Consider the following 17,234-nt stretch of genomic DNA (forward strand, 5'->3'; position numbering starts at 1 on the left):
TCTGGAGAGCCGTTACCATGGCGACACATACACAACACACGACCGAGAAGGAGAGAGGAGCGTTGGGCGCGACAAAGACGAGGGTCGGGGTCACTTAAAGGGGCGTGGGTGGCCTCTGGTGCTTTGTGGCGTGTGTGGCTGATTTGGTGATAATGAGATGAGGAGGTTTAGAAGAGAATTGGAGCAATGAAGACTGTGACAGGTTTGGTAACAAACCTTGTATATTTAAGATTATTTACTGGACAAAAATAAAATGGTTGACTGAATTGATGTACATTTAAAAGGTACAGTATGTTACTTTGTGGAGCTGGAGGAATAGCACCTGCATGACTCTATAGATCCACACTCCAATTGACTTTACATTGAAAATTTGTCACCCCTCTCTCCCTTACTCCACTTTTTTTATACAGTTTAGGTGTCATAGAAATTAAAAAGTTAAAACCATACTTCTGAACACTCCCCAGGGAGGTGAGTTGTTGTGGGGTTTTTTGCTGCAAAAAGTTCTATTCAGTGTATTGTCTTGAGATATTAATTGATAATACTATATTTTGCAATTGATATTACAGTGAATGAATTAAAATGAAAACATGTGCTCTCTGTGTGTTTGATTCTGTTTAAGACAATACAGAAATGTAGAAACACAGACAGTACATATTAAAGTAACAGACAGAATTAAATAATATATAAAAAATAAAACCATAAAAAAGGCACATATTCATGATAAGGTAACATATGATAAATCTGCATATTCATCAACATGAAAAAGTTACGTTCGGGTTCTGGGAAAAATATGTGTAGAGAGGATCTAATAAGTTTTGAAGCCTAAACATAATTTTATCGCATGCAGCCAATCTGATATTTTTTTAAGCAAATCCAGTGACCTTTTTTCAGTGTAGAAAATCAATAAGTTATACATCCTCTGTTTGATTTGTGCAAATGGCAGTAAAAAAAAACAACTGAAAATGGTACTTGAATTAAAGAAGAATAAACAATAGAATATTATGCTCCCTTGTGGCTTTAATGCCCTTTTTAAACATGATCTTGGAACTACTTATCCCTGGGATAAGTATTTAACATCTGTCTACACTGCCCAAGACACAAAACTCAGAGCTGCTCACGTCACGTACACGTTTACATCACATACATACAGTACACAGAAACAAACATGTCGGATGGCATGCATACCCCATCGAATTCCACACACTTTTGCGTCACCATATGTACTCAGATTTCCTCCTGAAAACGTTAGTCTAAACGCGGAATAAAAAGTGAATACGTGATGCCACTTTTCCGTCTTCTTTTCAGACCATCATCATAAAAAAGTAGTGTACGATGCAATTTCTGTATCTAGTTTGCACAAAAATTGTTAAAAAAGACAAAGAACAGTAGACAAATACTTAAAACACAGCTTGGCAGCGAAGAAAGGTTTGCCACTTTTTTGCCACTGTGTATATGCTGTGTTAACAACGTCTACTGTTCCTTGTCTTTTCTTGCTAAGTTTAGTGCACTAACTAACTAGATGCAGAATTTGCAGCTTTCCAGCAACAACAACAAAAAGCAAACAAATGTGTGCTGCCTCCAGTGACCACGGCCATTATAAGTGCTATGTGACATTACACAGAACTGCCCTGATGACACTCAGATGTTTCTCATTACAAACATATGGATCCCTGTTAGACCAATGACACTGTCTCTTATACCCCGCCCGTCCTTCCCCCTCTCTCTCTCCCCTTTAGTCCTCCAGGTCCTGCCCAGTTTAGCGGCTCTCTTTAACGTGTTCTGGCGATACCGTACCCAGTAGAGCACGTCAGTCCAGCCCTCCATGGTGATGCACTGGAACACGGTGAGCATGGCGAACAGGAAGTTGTCGAAGTTGGTGATTCCGTTGTTGGGGCCCTGCCAGCCCTCTCTGCACACGGTCCCGTTGAGCAAACAGCGGCGCCCGTGTCCTGAGGCCGCACAGGGGGTGGGCTCCTCCTCGGCGAGGGCTCCTGGGGGCCAGAACACAGACGTCAAACAGAGAGGCGAGTTACAGGTGTTAGTGAAAAGTGGACTGCAAGATTTTCTGATCCACTATTTGCAACACTGGCATAAAAAGTAGGATTTTGTTCAAAGTGCACATTGTAAACAAATCCCAGAAGCATTACGATTAGAAAGACAACTGAAATATGATGTGATAAACTCATACCAAAAGTTTTCAGTAAAATCACAGGATATTTTGTTATAGTATCTTTTAAAAAACTGCTGCTTTGTGATTTGATGTTGTGTAAATTCAGATTGTGATTTCAATTCAAATGCAATATGTGGTGCAGCCCGAGACTTTAAAAAAATGTAATAATAGCTTTTGCTGTTATAAAAGATAGAGGATAGCGATATCTGTATTTACTAAAGAAAATATTAGTAACATTTGTGGATGTGGAAAGAGATTACGAGAGCTTTAATTTGTTCCACAGCAGGGCTAGGGTTAGCACACCAACTCGTTCCCTTAAAAAAGTTTGATAATTCAAAGCACACAGCACAAACTAATCTTTCTGACCCTAAAAGCTGCTTTTACAATATATCTGTACTGGGACAAAAGTCAACTGCATGGAAAAAAAGGTTTATAGTGTTGTATTAAATGAGACTGGTTGTTAATGATGCAGGTTCAAGGCTCTATGAAGCAAAGCAGGTGTGGGTGGTTCAGGTCCCATCACAGCCTCGTCTAAAGCATGTTCTGTAGCTCTGATTAACAAACGAGGGCACGGGACTTTTGTATTTGTGTGTGTTACCTGCACAATGAGGACAATTTAAGTCGCAGTTAAGATGCAGTTAAAGCCAAATGAAAACAGACAGACAAGAAAAAGCCGCGTGATATTCAGGCAGGTTCTTAGTTCTGTGTAGGGCTGCTGAGGTTCTGCAGAGAGCTGATGTCCTCACACAGACCTGAACCACAAAAGAAGCTCATCAGGGCCCAGGTGAGTCATCTGAATCTAAACTATTAATTTGAATGTTTTTTTATTTACTGTGACAATAAAGAACAATATCAGGGTCATATGCAGACATTTCTGTGCCAAATGTTTGCAGTTCGAAGTGTAGTATTACAGGGTGACCCATGAAACTCCAGTCAAATGAAGCTCAGGATCCTAGAGGTTACAGGAGTGAATTTGGAGCCAGGCTCTGTATTAGGGGATTACCGGGATTATGTAGAGCGAGTAATACGAACATTTTAAGACCAAAATGACGAGGCTCACAGCAGCAGTTACAGAGAAAGGGAGGACAAGATTCCAGTGTAAGTCAATGGGAGCCAGGGTCAGAAGGAGCCAGAAGAGCCTGTATGTGAACTTCTTATTTGGAGCACAGCGGCTAGCACATTAGTTATGTCCATTTATACCAGGAGCCTCCAACCTCCCCTTGGAGAGCTACCGGCTCTCCACCCCCTTCCAAGTAGCTCTCCAAGGGATTTCTGAATTATACTTATTACGCTGAATAACTCAAATTTGATTGATTCCATTTACAATGGAAATGGGCCTATAGTTTGTGCACTGATAAATGGATAATGGTTTACGTTTTACAGGCATCTAACTGTGCCCCATCCACGGCTCGCTGTGGCTTTACTCCATTTTCTCTATTTCTGGCGACTGCTAAAATTAGTAGCTCTCTGACATTTTCATTTTACAAAAAGAAGCTCACAGGAGGAAAGAGGTTGGAGACTCCTAATTTATACAGTATATGATTGTTTACTGTGCACTTTGAACAAAATCCTACATTTTAAACATGTTGCAAATCGTGTATTAGAAAATCCAGGACCTAACAGGCTTTTCCTGTGTGCTCATTTGAAACTTTACTGAGTGACAGTGAGCGTGTGGTCTCAGACAGACAGGACTTGGTCTCGATTAGAGCTTGAATACTCTGGTCAACCCTATTGATACAGTCCCTTTAAAGGTTCCTGCACAGCTTTATTGGTGAAGGGATGGAGATGTTATTGCTGCGTTTCAGATTGCATCATTAAGTTCTAGGCAGCTGAAATCAATATTGTTCAGCTGCACATTTTTGGAGTAATATAGCACAGTCTTGGTTCTTGTTAATAATACTAGACACTTCCCTGCATGCTGTACCTGTCTGTATGACATAGCAGGTGGCGTGCATTTTCCCAATGAAGAGCTCCAGCCCGATGATGGCGTAGATGATGATGACGAAGAGGACGAGCAGAGCGATGTGCAGCAGGGGGACCATGGCTTTGATGATGGAGTTCAACACCACCTGTAAACCTGGAATATACACAAACAAAGACAACACACCTGTAAACCTGGAATATACACAAACAAAGACAACACACCTGTAAACCTGGAATATACACAAACAAAGACAACACACCTGTAAACCTGAAATATACACAAACAAAGACAACACACCTGTAAACCTGGAATATACACAAACAAAGACAACGCACCTGTAAACCTGGAATATACACAAACAAAGACAACACACCTGTAAACCTGGAATATAGTACAGAACATATTAATTGACATTTATACATTTTCACAAATGTATTTGACATTTTTAATACTTCACATCTACATAAAATTAATTACTGTTTTATCTCTTTTTAAATGTAACTTATGTTAAGTGGTATAAATATTTATGTTAGGTAGGTAAATGAAATGCACTACGTTCAATAAATGATTAATAAATTATCAATAAAAGATCAATTGAACAAGTGTCCATGAGATGGCGCTGTTCTCTCTAAGCTTAACATGGCTGCTATTTACATTTACTAAAGCATTTCTGGTATTTGGTAATAAACTCAAAATGTGCACCTTTAAGGTGGCATAAAACCCCCAAAAAATTCAATATTGTATGAAAAACATTTCACAAATGTTTGCCTTGATTACAATCTCAGCAAGTTAGCAGGTTAGCAACACAACAGCAACAGTTTACTTAAAAATCCCTTATAAACTTCATTGGACTTTTTCAAAAAGTACTCGCTTTAACTTTTGACATCTTATAACTCTGATCATTTACATAAAAATCATGATTTTGTTAATAAAAGAATAGACAGTACAGTTTGCACTGTTTAACTTCACAACACTGATTGATTCTTCCTCTGCAGAAGTCAGTCCACCAAGACTGTGTGGCATACACCATCTACTGGTCAGTCAGGGAAATGCACTTATACTCAAAGGAGATGACATGGGCCTGTCACAATAAATACTATATCAATTTATCAGAATGGAACAAAATACTAGCACATTTATAACTATGCTTAAAAAAAAGTTTAGTGCTGAAATACGAACTTATCTTTTAACAACACAGAAGTGCCAACATTAACAACTAAAAACAATTATAACTAATAACAACTACATTTGTTAGTTAGTAGGGAGTAGGGTGGGAATGGGATAATGGGATGGGATGTTTGTACATAGATTTCATTGTTTATGTTATGTTTGTATTTTGTGTTTTGCATGTCTCATGGACTGCAGACACAAATTAATCTGGTACAAAGCATCTCTTCAATGTTTCTTTGATTAAAGCTCCTGTACATGTCAAGTAAACTTATTAAACTAAAGCTGGAACAATGCATATTTTTGTAGCCAACATTTATTGTAAGTACTTTTTTTGTGCTCAACTGGGACTTTTTTTTGTTGTTATTTTTAATAATAAGATTTGAGCCGTAAAATGTTGAATTAATAACTTCTCACTCATTACAGATGCAAACTAAATACTACATGAGTGTTTCATTCTGTTACTCATTTATTGCAGCTAAGGGTGTAAGGATATCCAAGTCTCACGATACGAAATTTATTGCGATATCATGAGAAAGCTCACAATATGGTTGGGAGGCTCATGATTATGGATGTAACAATATCCAAATCTGTCGGTACGATATTTTCACGATATACATCTCACGGTACGATATTTATTGAGATATTTTGTGAACAAAACTGTTAATATGCTACTTTTTCCTCTTAAAATGCCTTGACAAGACTTAATCCAAAGAACTAAGACTTAAAAGTGTTAGAACTGTTATTTCTTCTTGTAGTCTGCACTGAAATGGAGCAATGGATCATGGTCTATGTAGTTCCCTGTGTCTTTTTTAGCTATTGCTGCATCATAACTCTTAATTTAAGCAAAGAGACCTGTAATTTGATATATTGTGATGGTCCATGATATTATTGTGAGAACTTTGACGATACGATATCACGATATTTCGGTTATTGTTACAGCCCTAATTGCAGCTCATGATTTTTAAACAATATTGTCCATTTAGAATAGATTTTGTAGTTTAAAGATGTATTGAGTAGCGTTTCTGATGGAGGGTCTGTCAAACTCTCTTCTCCATGGAGATGTTATTGCTTTGTCTGGAATGTTTCACAGTATGGCATTAAACCTTTCTGCCTTCATGGAGACCAAACCAGACTAAGTTACAGGTCAGATCTGTGGAGAGGCGACCCCGCTCACAGTCAGAATGCCAGTTTTTCTAAGTATTTTCAAGCAATAACACCACTTGTAATTGAATAAATGTAAAGTAGAGCTGTTTAATGTCATACTGTGGAACATTCCAGACAAAGCAATTAACATTTTTATATCAGCGGCATAATTCGTTTCAATAATATCATTTATCTTCAGGCCAAACCACATGAATTCTTCGTAAGTAAATAAAAATAAAATACTCAGATGAGATAATAAACTTTGAGGGTGTCTGTTTTTCCCGCCTCGACGCTGACCTTTGTTGACCTAGCTATGTTATGCATGTGTTCTGGATATAAACAGGAGCGCATTAAATGTCATTGCTTGACGGTTCCCTGAGGTCCTCCGCTGCATCCTGTTCTTCTTCTACCTCCTGAAAACGAACATGTTGTGTTGTCATGGAGACGCAGGAGAATGCAGACGAGGCCGACTTCATGTAAGGTCAAAATGTATGCCCGAAATGGAAAGAGAGGAGGAGGAGGAGGAGAGCAAGAGAAAACGTGCAACTGGAGGAAACTGGAGGATGGAGCTGGAGAAACTGAGACAGAAGACAGATTTCATAACTGATGACATTTTAAAGGGACCAGATTACATGACTTTCAGATTTATGTTATCATGTTCGTCAAAAATGTAACTGGAGTTGTGTTTTGTTTCATTCACACACGTTTAACGCACCAACCCTGCATATTTAGGCTGTTCTTCTCTCAAATGGAAAACACTCCATTCTAGGGATGGGCATTCGATTAAATTTTCTTAATCGATCGTAGGGAGAATTAACGATCGATTATCGATTAATCATTAACATTTTTATGTTAAAATTATCAGCATTATTATTACTATCTGCACTATTAATATGCATAAATAAATTCAACTTTGATCACTCTAGAGCTACATCAGCCCGTTTGACATTATAATGTGTTTAATGCAGATTTGCACAAGTCTCACAGAAACGAAACTTGTGACATGTGAAAATTGTGAGTTTATTGTGTTCCATCAAAAATGATTAAAACATAAAATGAATGAATTATATCATATCTTGATCTTTGCACTCATCAGGTCCAAATCAGCCCAAATAACAAAGAGAAATCAGTAAAGCCATGCAAGAATTTGGGTCTTAGGAGGTTAAAAGATGATACTATCTCCTCAGGCAGGTCCTTCCAAAGCCCAGGCTGAAAAACTCGATCATCCTTCATCCGGAGTCTGGACTTTGGAACAGCCACAAAGACCTGCCTGAAGATCTAAGCCTCGTACGGGGTTAAAAGTTCTGAAATGTAACTTAGTGCAAGACCTAAACGAGCTTTAAAAGTGATCAGTAAAACCTTAAAATCAATTCTAAAAATGAGAGATGTGTTGATGTCTGTTAAACCAGTGAGGACTGTGTTTACGCATTCGCTAGAATAATTTGGATGATTTGAGCCCCGTAATTCCCAATATCTACTGAAAAAGCGTGAAAGGAGCTGTTCACTTGAAACCACATCATGACATCACAAGGCGGAACAGAGCATTTTGAGCTCTGGAAATGTTAACAGACTAATAATAAAGGACAAAACACAACTCCAGGTCTGTTTTTGAGGCGGTAACAACACTAAAACATGGCTTAAAACTCATAATGGTTAGTTTTGTGTCATATTGGACCTTTAAGTAACACAATAATTACATCTCATCCCCAGCACACACATGTTTAGCTCTGTATCTCTCTCTCTCTCGTCTTGTACTTACTGGGGACCCCGGACACCAGCCTCAGGGGACGCAGGACTCTGAACGCTCTGAGGGCCTTCACGTCGAATCCTCCTGGTTTTCCTCCAGACTGACCACTGGACTCTGCGTCTTTGGTGACCATCTCCAGCACCACACTGAACAGGCTGCACACAAGAGAAGGTACAGGGGAAGATTTAGTGTTTTATATTTACTGAATCAGCGTTAGGCCTATCCACAGATCATTAGTCAAAACCACATCAAAAATTTTGTAAATTGTAGTGAATTAGTAAATGTTATTAACACTGCATTAGTGCAATTCTTGGAAACAAATATTATGGGTTGCTGGGTTGATATATTCACATATTCAGTGTTAGCCTGGATATCCATCTCGATGACTATGTTTATCACCTATTTATTGTTTTCTGATTTCTAGAGTCAGCAGATTTTGTTCCGATTGTTCACACCTGTGCATGTGTTAGTGAGGAAAACAGAGCATAAAGGCAAAGATATTAAAGGTGCACTATGTAACTTTCCTGGTGAATGGTCCATCACCTGCTTGTCTCAAAGAAGATTTTATTGCAACTTGGAGACAAGAAGGTGAAGTCATACCGGCCTGTCAAAGACTGAGCCCATCAGATCTCAGAAGCTCAGCAGGTCTGGGCCTGGTTAGTACTTGGATGGGAGACACTGGGAATTCCAGGTGCCAGTGGCAAAAACTGTCATTGTGTCCTTAGGCAAGACACTTCACTCACATTGCCTAGTATGAAAGTGGTGTGTGCGTGAGTGATGGTGGTGGTCGGTGGGGCCGATAGTGTAGATTGGCAGCCTCGCTTCCATCAGTCTGCCCCTGACAGTGGCTACAGTTGTAATTTACCACCACCACACTGTTGTGTGAATGAACAATGATCTGTAAAGCGCTTTGGGTGTCTTGAAAGGCGCTATATAAATGTAATGATTTTTTTTTTTTTTTAAGTCAGCAGTGGAAAGTTAGGATCTGTGAAAGGTCAGATCTGTGTGTCTGTCTCCCAAATACACAGTGCTATGGTGCTGTGTAGTGCACTGTACAATCATGCTCTTTCTCCCTCCTGGGCAAACCTGCATCCCATCTTCACATCAGATGCAGTATTTAAGTCTGGGCTTTTCTCCACTTCTCAGTCACATCATCAGTCTATCAAAGACTCTGTGCTTGTTAATCTGTGCTAATGCCAGCTCCAAACTCACAGCCTCTGACACCACCTTGCCTGTAAAATTAATCTTTTTTGTCTGTTTTTCTCCCATGAAGAAAGAAACCATGAGTGACCTTACACATGTATGTGTGTTTTAGCTAACCAGATTTCTGTTGTGCATGAAAACACACGAAAGCACAACTCAAAGTAAAGAGTTTTAAAGCTCCTATATTACACAAAATGTACTCTTGTGAGCTTTAAGTCATGTTAGAACATTGTTATCCCTTTAAAGCAGACCTGGAGTTGTGTTTTGTTTCATTCACACATGTTTGAGTCACACTTTATTATTAGTCTGTGTACATCTCAAAAAGCTCAAATGCTCTGTTCCACCTTGTGATGTCATGAAGTGGCAGTTTTCAAGTGAACAGCTCCTTTTAACTTTAGTTCAGTGGAGACTAGCAATTCCAGAGCTGAAATTACACAAATGATTCTAGTGAAAGGAAATGGAGTTTAAAAAACACAGGTTTGTGAGTTAAACATGTGTGAATAAAACAAAACACAACTCCAGGTCTGTTTGTGATGAAGAAACAACATTATAGCATGGATTAAAAAATAAAATAATATAGGTCTTTTAAAGAGTCAAGTGAGGGAACATCCGACTACGATTTTTGTGTTGAGAAATTTATGTTTTAATGTGTTTTTTTTTTTTTTCCAGTATAATATTGTGGTTTGACATGTGCGGTGGAGACTTACCCCACTATTACAATAATAAAGTCGAGGAGATTCCATCCATTGCGCACGTACGAGTTCTGGTGCATGACCAGACCGTAGGCCATGATCTTCAGGAACGTCTCAATGGTGAAGATGATGAGGAAGGCATACTCCACTGTCTCCTGCACAGACGAAAACACAAGAGGCAGATACATCAGAGGGGGTTCACAATGTCAGATTATAGCAAAAAACAAATTCAATCCAGTTAAATAGTCAAAGGTTTTTCTGTGTGAAGACGTTTTGTAGTTTCTGATCAGATTGCCGGTGGACAGAGGAGCTAAATACACAGAAATTATCACATCTTCTTGTTTACAGTTCCTGTTTGTTAGATTTATCTTGTTGTTCCTGGTAGTAGTAAAACACATTACTATCAGGAAGAATGCAAGATGTATTTTGTTGTTCCTGGTAATTGTGCCTCATAATATTGAGGGGAACTACGTTTGGGCATAATACACGGTCATGTGATAAGTCAGCCTGTCACAGTAATTACTGTATAAATTTACCATTCAATGTATGAGAGCTGAAACAATATAGGCAAGGCAAGTTTATTTGTATAGCACAATTCGTACACAAAGTAATTCAAAGTGCTTTACAGAATAAGAAATACATTAAAATCATAATAAAAACAAATCAAAACATAAATAATCGTGAAGATTAAAATAAAAAAAGAGAGACATAAATTGGAGAGAAGAGTGCGGAATGAAAACCTTTCAGTTATATGCACAGTTAAACAGAAATGTTTTGAGTCTGGATTTAAACAGCGTCACAGAAGAGGCCTGTCTCACATGTTCAGGAAGACTGTTCCAGGTTTTAGCTGCATGAACCTGAAACGCTGACTCCCCTTGTTTAGTCCTGACTCTGGGCACCAGCAGGAGGCCGGTCCCTGAGGTCCTCAGAGTGCGAGATGGTTCATATGACACTAACATGTCACAGATGGACTTTGGTGCTCGGCCATGGAGAGACTTGTACACAAGCAGAACTGCTTTAAAGTCTATTCTCTGAGGCACAGGAAGCCAGTGCAGAGACCTGAGCACAGGACTTATGTGCTCGTACTTCCTAGTTCGAGTAAGGACCCGAGCTGCAGTGTTCTGGATGTTCTGCAGCGTCTCACAGCTCGTTTGGAGAGACCAGTGAGCAGACCATTACAGTAGTCTAATCCTACTGGAGACAAATGCATGGATAAGTTTCTCCAAGTCTGCTTTAGACAGTAAACCTTTGATTTTTGCTATGTTTTTTAGATGGTAAAAGGCTGCGGATGTTATTGATTTGATGTGGCTGTTAAAGTTCAAGTCTGAGTCCATTATTACCCCTAGATTTCTTGCCTGATTTGAAGGTTTTAGAGAGAGAGACTGGAGGTGACTGCTGACACTGTCCCTTTGTTTTTGTGGACCAAACACTATGACTATATGTATTTTTAGGCTCAATATTTATCGTCAATATATTTTCTTTATAGTGGGAAGTAGGGGTGGCCGATATCTCGATATTTTAAATATATTGAGATATTTTTTAAACACAAAATGGATTCTTACATATCATATATATCGATATAATTAATTAATTAATTAATTAATCATTGCATTTATATAGCGCCTTTCTAGATACCCAAAGTGCTTCACATTTCATTATTCAGTCACTCTACAGTCAGTGGTGGTAAGCTACTACTGTAGCCACAGCTGCCCTGTGGCACACTGACCCCTCCGACCACCACCAACACTCACATACACCACTTTCATACTAGGCAATGTGGGTGAAGTGTCTTGCCTAAGGACACAAGGACAGGACAGTGGTGCCCCCCTGTGGCTCCTGATTTTCCCAGTGGTCTCCTACCCAAGTACTAACCAGGTCCAGCCCTGCTGAGCGTCTGAGCTCTGACGAGATCAGGCTTTGACAAGTCGGTATGGCCACATATATAATGCTTATACATAATATAGTATGATATAATATAATAATATAAATATATATAAATAAATAAATAAATATATATATATATATATATATATATATATATTTCCTGAGTTTGTATCTTGTGCCTCTGTATCCGTCACTCCTCTGCCCCTGACACTCTGTTTTATTGGATGTTACCATAGTGTTGCTGATGTTTGGTGGTTCTGATCTGACAGAGCAGCTCAGAGTCACACTGACTCCACACACAGGAGGAGCAGCGGCTTCAAAATCACACACGAGGACACAAAGTTGGGTCACGCCTCCCTAAACTCTGGGAGAAGCAAATTGCAACCAAAATCAGGCAAATTCTCCTGTAGTATGTGTTCGCCTTAACCCAAACCATGGTAAAATATAAACCATCACTGTTTATATTATGTGACACTACTGTACTATTTTTGTACTGATTCCACTGAGCAGTAATTACAAAACCTCCATAACGTAATTTTGTTTACTTGCTTGTCTCCTAATCACAATTTTATCTGTGTAAATACACGTGGTCTTAACTTAATATGGTTAATTGACAAATACATCAAATCTCAGTCTGGTCTTTTGTTAGAGAGTGGCCTAATCTTTGGTAAATATTGATACTGGGACAAAAGCCACTGTTGTCTGCTGCGAGTGGTGTGTAATTACAGGAGCCGGTGAATGTCAAAACACAGGAAACTCTAAGCTGTTTTACACTGATAAGATTTCAATGGATCACACCTGCCGCGGCGACATTCCTGCTCCTCTGTGCTGAACTTTAAAGGACAATATTTTGGTATTTTCTGATTTATAATGTTGTTTCCTCATCACAAATAGACCTGGAGTTGTGTTTTGTTTTATTTACACATTTTTAAAACTAAAATTCTGCATATTTAGGCTGAGCTGAGTTCTTCTCTCATTCTCTCACCACCTTGTGATGTCATGTGGTAATACAGGAGGTGCTCCACTGTGTTTTTAAACTCCACACACCTTCACTAGAATCATTTGGATGATTTCAGACATGGAATTGACAATCTCCTCTGAATTAAATATAAAGGAAGCTGTTAACTTGAAAACTATGCTTTGTGAAAGTCAATAATTGCCACATTTACATGAGAGCCATTCCATTTTCTTCCGCTTATCCGGGAAGACATGAGAGCTTTAATTCCAAATAAAAATAAAATGAATATAAATAAAAATGTATTCTGCTTTAAAAAGACCATGTAAACACTTAATTCCTAATGAAAATTATTACTTGAATTAAACTTAATTCCGAAGTAAGTGGGTGGTTTATTACGATTTTAAAACCAAATTAATTAATTCTTGATCATGTAAACGTTTCTTCTTCTTCAAAATAATTCCAGTCGTTCAGCGCATGCTCGTTGTGTCACCCTTCTGACGCGATCCGGACGATCCAGCTGCACCAGTCCTGGCTTTGGACTTTCATCCACGTCTCTTTGGATTTCTGAGCGGGATGCAGAAGTGGGCTGAGGTAGAGCAGCTGTTGACTCAGTTTGTCTTCTTCCTCCTTCTCCAACACTCTTCCCTTCTCCTCCTCAGCTGACAGACGTGAAGTGTGATGAGAGAATTCTCCAGCCGCTGTGCAATTATCATCAGAACGATTAAGAAAAAAGTTTGTATCGTGTTTGTGTCCGTGGCGTAACGACAAACCGAGTTGACAGAAAAGCCTGTAGCCGCTAAAGTGTGTGTTTTCTTTCGGGCGATGTAAATATGTTCATGTCTCTGTCCAATCAGAACCCTTCCTGACCCCCAGACTTTAAGCGGAATTAAATAAAGATGATTTAACTTGTTTTTCATGTAAACTAGAAGGAAGAATATTTTAATCCTGAACTATTTAATTCAGAACCGTTAATTCTGAAGTAAATAAAACATGTAAATGTGGCCAGTGTCTGCCTGATATATAAACTCTTAGACGGCCTGATCCCTCCTCATGTAAGGTCCAACACGAGGCCTGGTCTCAGTCTGATCCCAGTCTGGTCCCAGCCTGGTCCTGGTCTGGTCTCGGTCTCAGTCCTGGTCTGGTTCCGGTCTGGTACCGGGCCTGGATCAGTCCTGGTTCAGTCCGTATGCAGTGCAAAAGTCCGGCATTGCAGTCACGGAAGTCACATAAATGGGAAACGGGAACGAATGACACACGGATTAAGGGACCAAGTAAACTTCAGTGTATAATTAGCTGTGAAAGAGAACTGTGTATTCTAACTAATTATAGTGTTTGTGTGTGTTTCATGGAGTGAAAATATATGCAGAGTTTCCGGTTTTCACGAGTGAGTGAATCCACACTGGTTACATAATGACTCTCTCTCTCACTCTCCATCTATCTCCCCCTATTTCTCGTCCTCTCGCTCTCTTTCTCTCCTTCTCTTCTCTATATTCAGATACAGAACATAAATAAAAACATGAAAATAAAACAGACTCTTGCCATGATTCTTTAAATGTTTCCATTGGCTGATTTGTTGACATTTATTCGGTTGTTTAACTTGGCCTCTGGAAACAAAATGAAATCATAATCCTGACCGTTATATGGGGCTGGTTGTGGGGTATATGTTCAATAACCACCACTAACACGCCACTTTCATACTAATGTGGGTGACGTGTCTTGCCTAAGGACACAACAACAGTTTTTGCCCCTGCTGCCCCACTGTGGCACCAGAATTTAAAATTATATCATTAGAGAGGGGAAGAAAACAAAACACTGAATACCTGCAGTAAAATGTATTTTGTAATGTATTTGTAATCGAGTTTCATTTAAAATTGTTTAAAACATGATAGATATTTTTAGATTTTTGTTTTTGTTTTGCATTAACTTAGGTCAAATTAGAGAAGCAAAAATCACACACACATTGCAAGAGCAGTTTGCTTTTTTCTCACAAATAGTGTGCAGTTTGAAGCCTAAACTGTGTGATCAAGTACCTTCATGTTTTCTTTTGATTTTAGAAAAGTAAAACTGTATTCTGTGAAATGAATATGGAATGAAAGAGAAACTGTACCAAAATACAGATTTCTATTTCATTGTACATGTAATTAGTTACTTCCCCATTTTGCATGACTTCATCTAGATACTCCCAATCAAAATCCAACCAATATGGAATCTGTGGGCGTGTTGGGTGTGATTTACCCATGAGCAGTTGTGTATTATTTCTAACACAAAACTGATATGTAAATGATAGTCTTCAGTGAGTGCTGTGGTCTGCATGTCTCTGCTCCTTTGGGCTGATGAACTGCTGCAAATTAACATCTGGTTCTAATTCTGAACACTTTCAGAGTTTGGATCAAGGAGGGTCTCCCAGGTCTCATTAAAACTGTAGGTTTGACCATCTACCAGGTTCGCTTCGGACTGAAATGCAGGAATACAAGCACGAAAAACACGCGTCTGTGGCATCAGAGCGGCACAGGGACAGGGACGCACATCGCTCCAGGACCCCACAATCTCCACTTCAGGATACGGAACAAGTGTTTTATGATACGGTTGTCAGATATGTCATTGGATTGGTGGGGTTTGATGTTTTATAGGTACAGTTGTCAGATATGTCATAATATTGGTAAAATTTGGTGGTTTCATGATGACAGTTGTGTGATATGTCATTGGATTGTTAGGGTTTAGTGTTTTATGGGTATGGTTGTCAGATATGTCCCATTGTATTGGTAGGGTCTGATGTTTTATCGGTACAGTTGTGTGATATATCGCTTAGTATTGGTATGGTTTGGTATGTTTTCTTGGGGTGTTTTCTGGTACGATTGTGTGATATCGATTGTGTGGTATGGTTTGGTGTTTTCTGGGTACGATTGTGTGATATATCGCTTAGTGATTGGTATGGTGGTGTTTTCTGGGTACAGTTGTGTGATATATCGCATAGTATTGGTATGGTTTGGTGTTTTTCTGGGTATGATTGTGTGATACATCGCTTAGTATTGATATGGTTTGGTGTTTTCTGGGTACGATTGTGTGATGATAGTATTGGTGGTCTGGGTACAGTTGTGTGATATATCGCATAGTATTGGTATGGTTTGGTGTTTTCTGGGTACAGTTGTGTGATATATCGCATAGTATTAGTATGGTTTGGTGTTTTCTGGGTATGATTGTGTGATACATCGCTTAGTATTGATATGGTTTGGTGTTTTCTGGGTACGATTGTGTGATATATCGCATAGTATTGGTATGGTTTGGTGTTTTCTGGGTACGATTGTGTGATACATCGCTTAGTATTGATATGGTTTGGTGTTTTCTGGGTACAGTTGTGTGATATATCGCATAGTATTGGTATGGTTTGGTGTTTTTCTGGGTATGATTGTGTGATATATCGCATAGTATTGGTATGGTTTGGTGTTTTCTGGGTACGATGGTATGTATGTGTGTTTTCTGGGTATTGTTGATATATCGCATAGTATTGGTTTTGGTGTTTTTGGTGTTGTGTCGCATAGTATTGGTATGGTGGTGTTTTCTGGGTATGATTGTTTGTGATACATCGCATATTGATATGTTTTGGTGTTTCTGGGTATTATATGTTGTTGTTTTCTGGTATTGTGTGATATATCGCATAGTATTGGTATGGTTTGGTGTTTTCTGGGTACAGTTGTGTGATATATCGCTTAGTATTGGTATGGTTTGGTGTTTTCTGGGTACAGTTGTGTGATATGTCACATGTATTGGTAGGGTTCGGTGGTTTTATGGTACTATTGAGTGATATCTCGTAGAATTGGAAGAGTTTGGTGGTTTTATGGGTACGGTTCTCAAATATGAAGTGGTATTGGTAGGGTTTGGTGGTTTTATGGGCGTGGTTGTCAGATATGTCATTGTATAGGTAGGGTTTGGTGTTTTATGGGTACGGTTGTGTGGTATGTCATTGTATTGGTAGGGTTTGGTGTTTTATGGGTAAGGTTGTGTGGTATTTCTCTTGATGGTAGGATTTGTCGGTGGACACTGCGTTGCCGTGGAGACCGCTGTGTGGGCTGAAGACAGTGAAGATACTGCTCCCAACAGTTAACACAGCGCTCGGCTTTACACTTCCACATGCACGGACGATAATATCCCACACTACTATCAAAGTTACTTCAAGACATACAAGGATATACAACAAGAGAAGCAGGACTCTTTTAAAGTGCCAATATTATGCACATTTCTGATCTATATAAATAATTTCCCTTCTGGATCAATAAAGTTTGTATAAGTGTAATGTCTAAGTCTGTGTTATAATGTTGTTTTCTCATCACAAACATATTTTTGAG

At 39.0% G+C, this 17,234-nt stretch overlaps 1 protein-coding gene across 1 annotated transcript in view; it reads right to left on the bottom strand.

The window, feature by feature from the left end:
• Window positions 1–17,234, bottom strand: part of cacna1db (calcium channel, voltage-dependent, L type, alpha 1D subunit, b) — a 131,000-nt gene that overhangs the window by 81,171 nt on the left and 32,595 nt on the right. The window contains 4 exon segments of the mRNA XM_055165889.1: window positions 1,795–1,991; window positions 4,095–4,247; window positions 8,167–8,309; window positions 10,065–10,204. Coding sequence (XP_055021864.1) covers window positions 1,795–1,991; window positions 4,095–4,247; window positions 8,167–8,309; window positions 10,065–10,204 — 633 coding nt within the window.

The sequence above is a fragment of the Boleophthalmus pectinirostris genome, unplaced genomic scaffold (genome assembly GCF_026225935.1).
Source record: "Boleophthalmus pectinirostris isolate CB_2022bp ecotype Guang Dong unplaced genomic scaffold, ASM2622593v1 HiC_scaffold_8, whole genome shotgun sequence".
Lineage (NCBI taxonomy): Eukaryota > Metazoa > Chordata > Actinopteri > Gobiiformes > Gobiidae > Boleophthalmus > Boleophthalmus pectinirostris.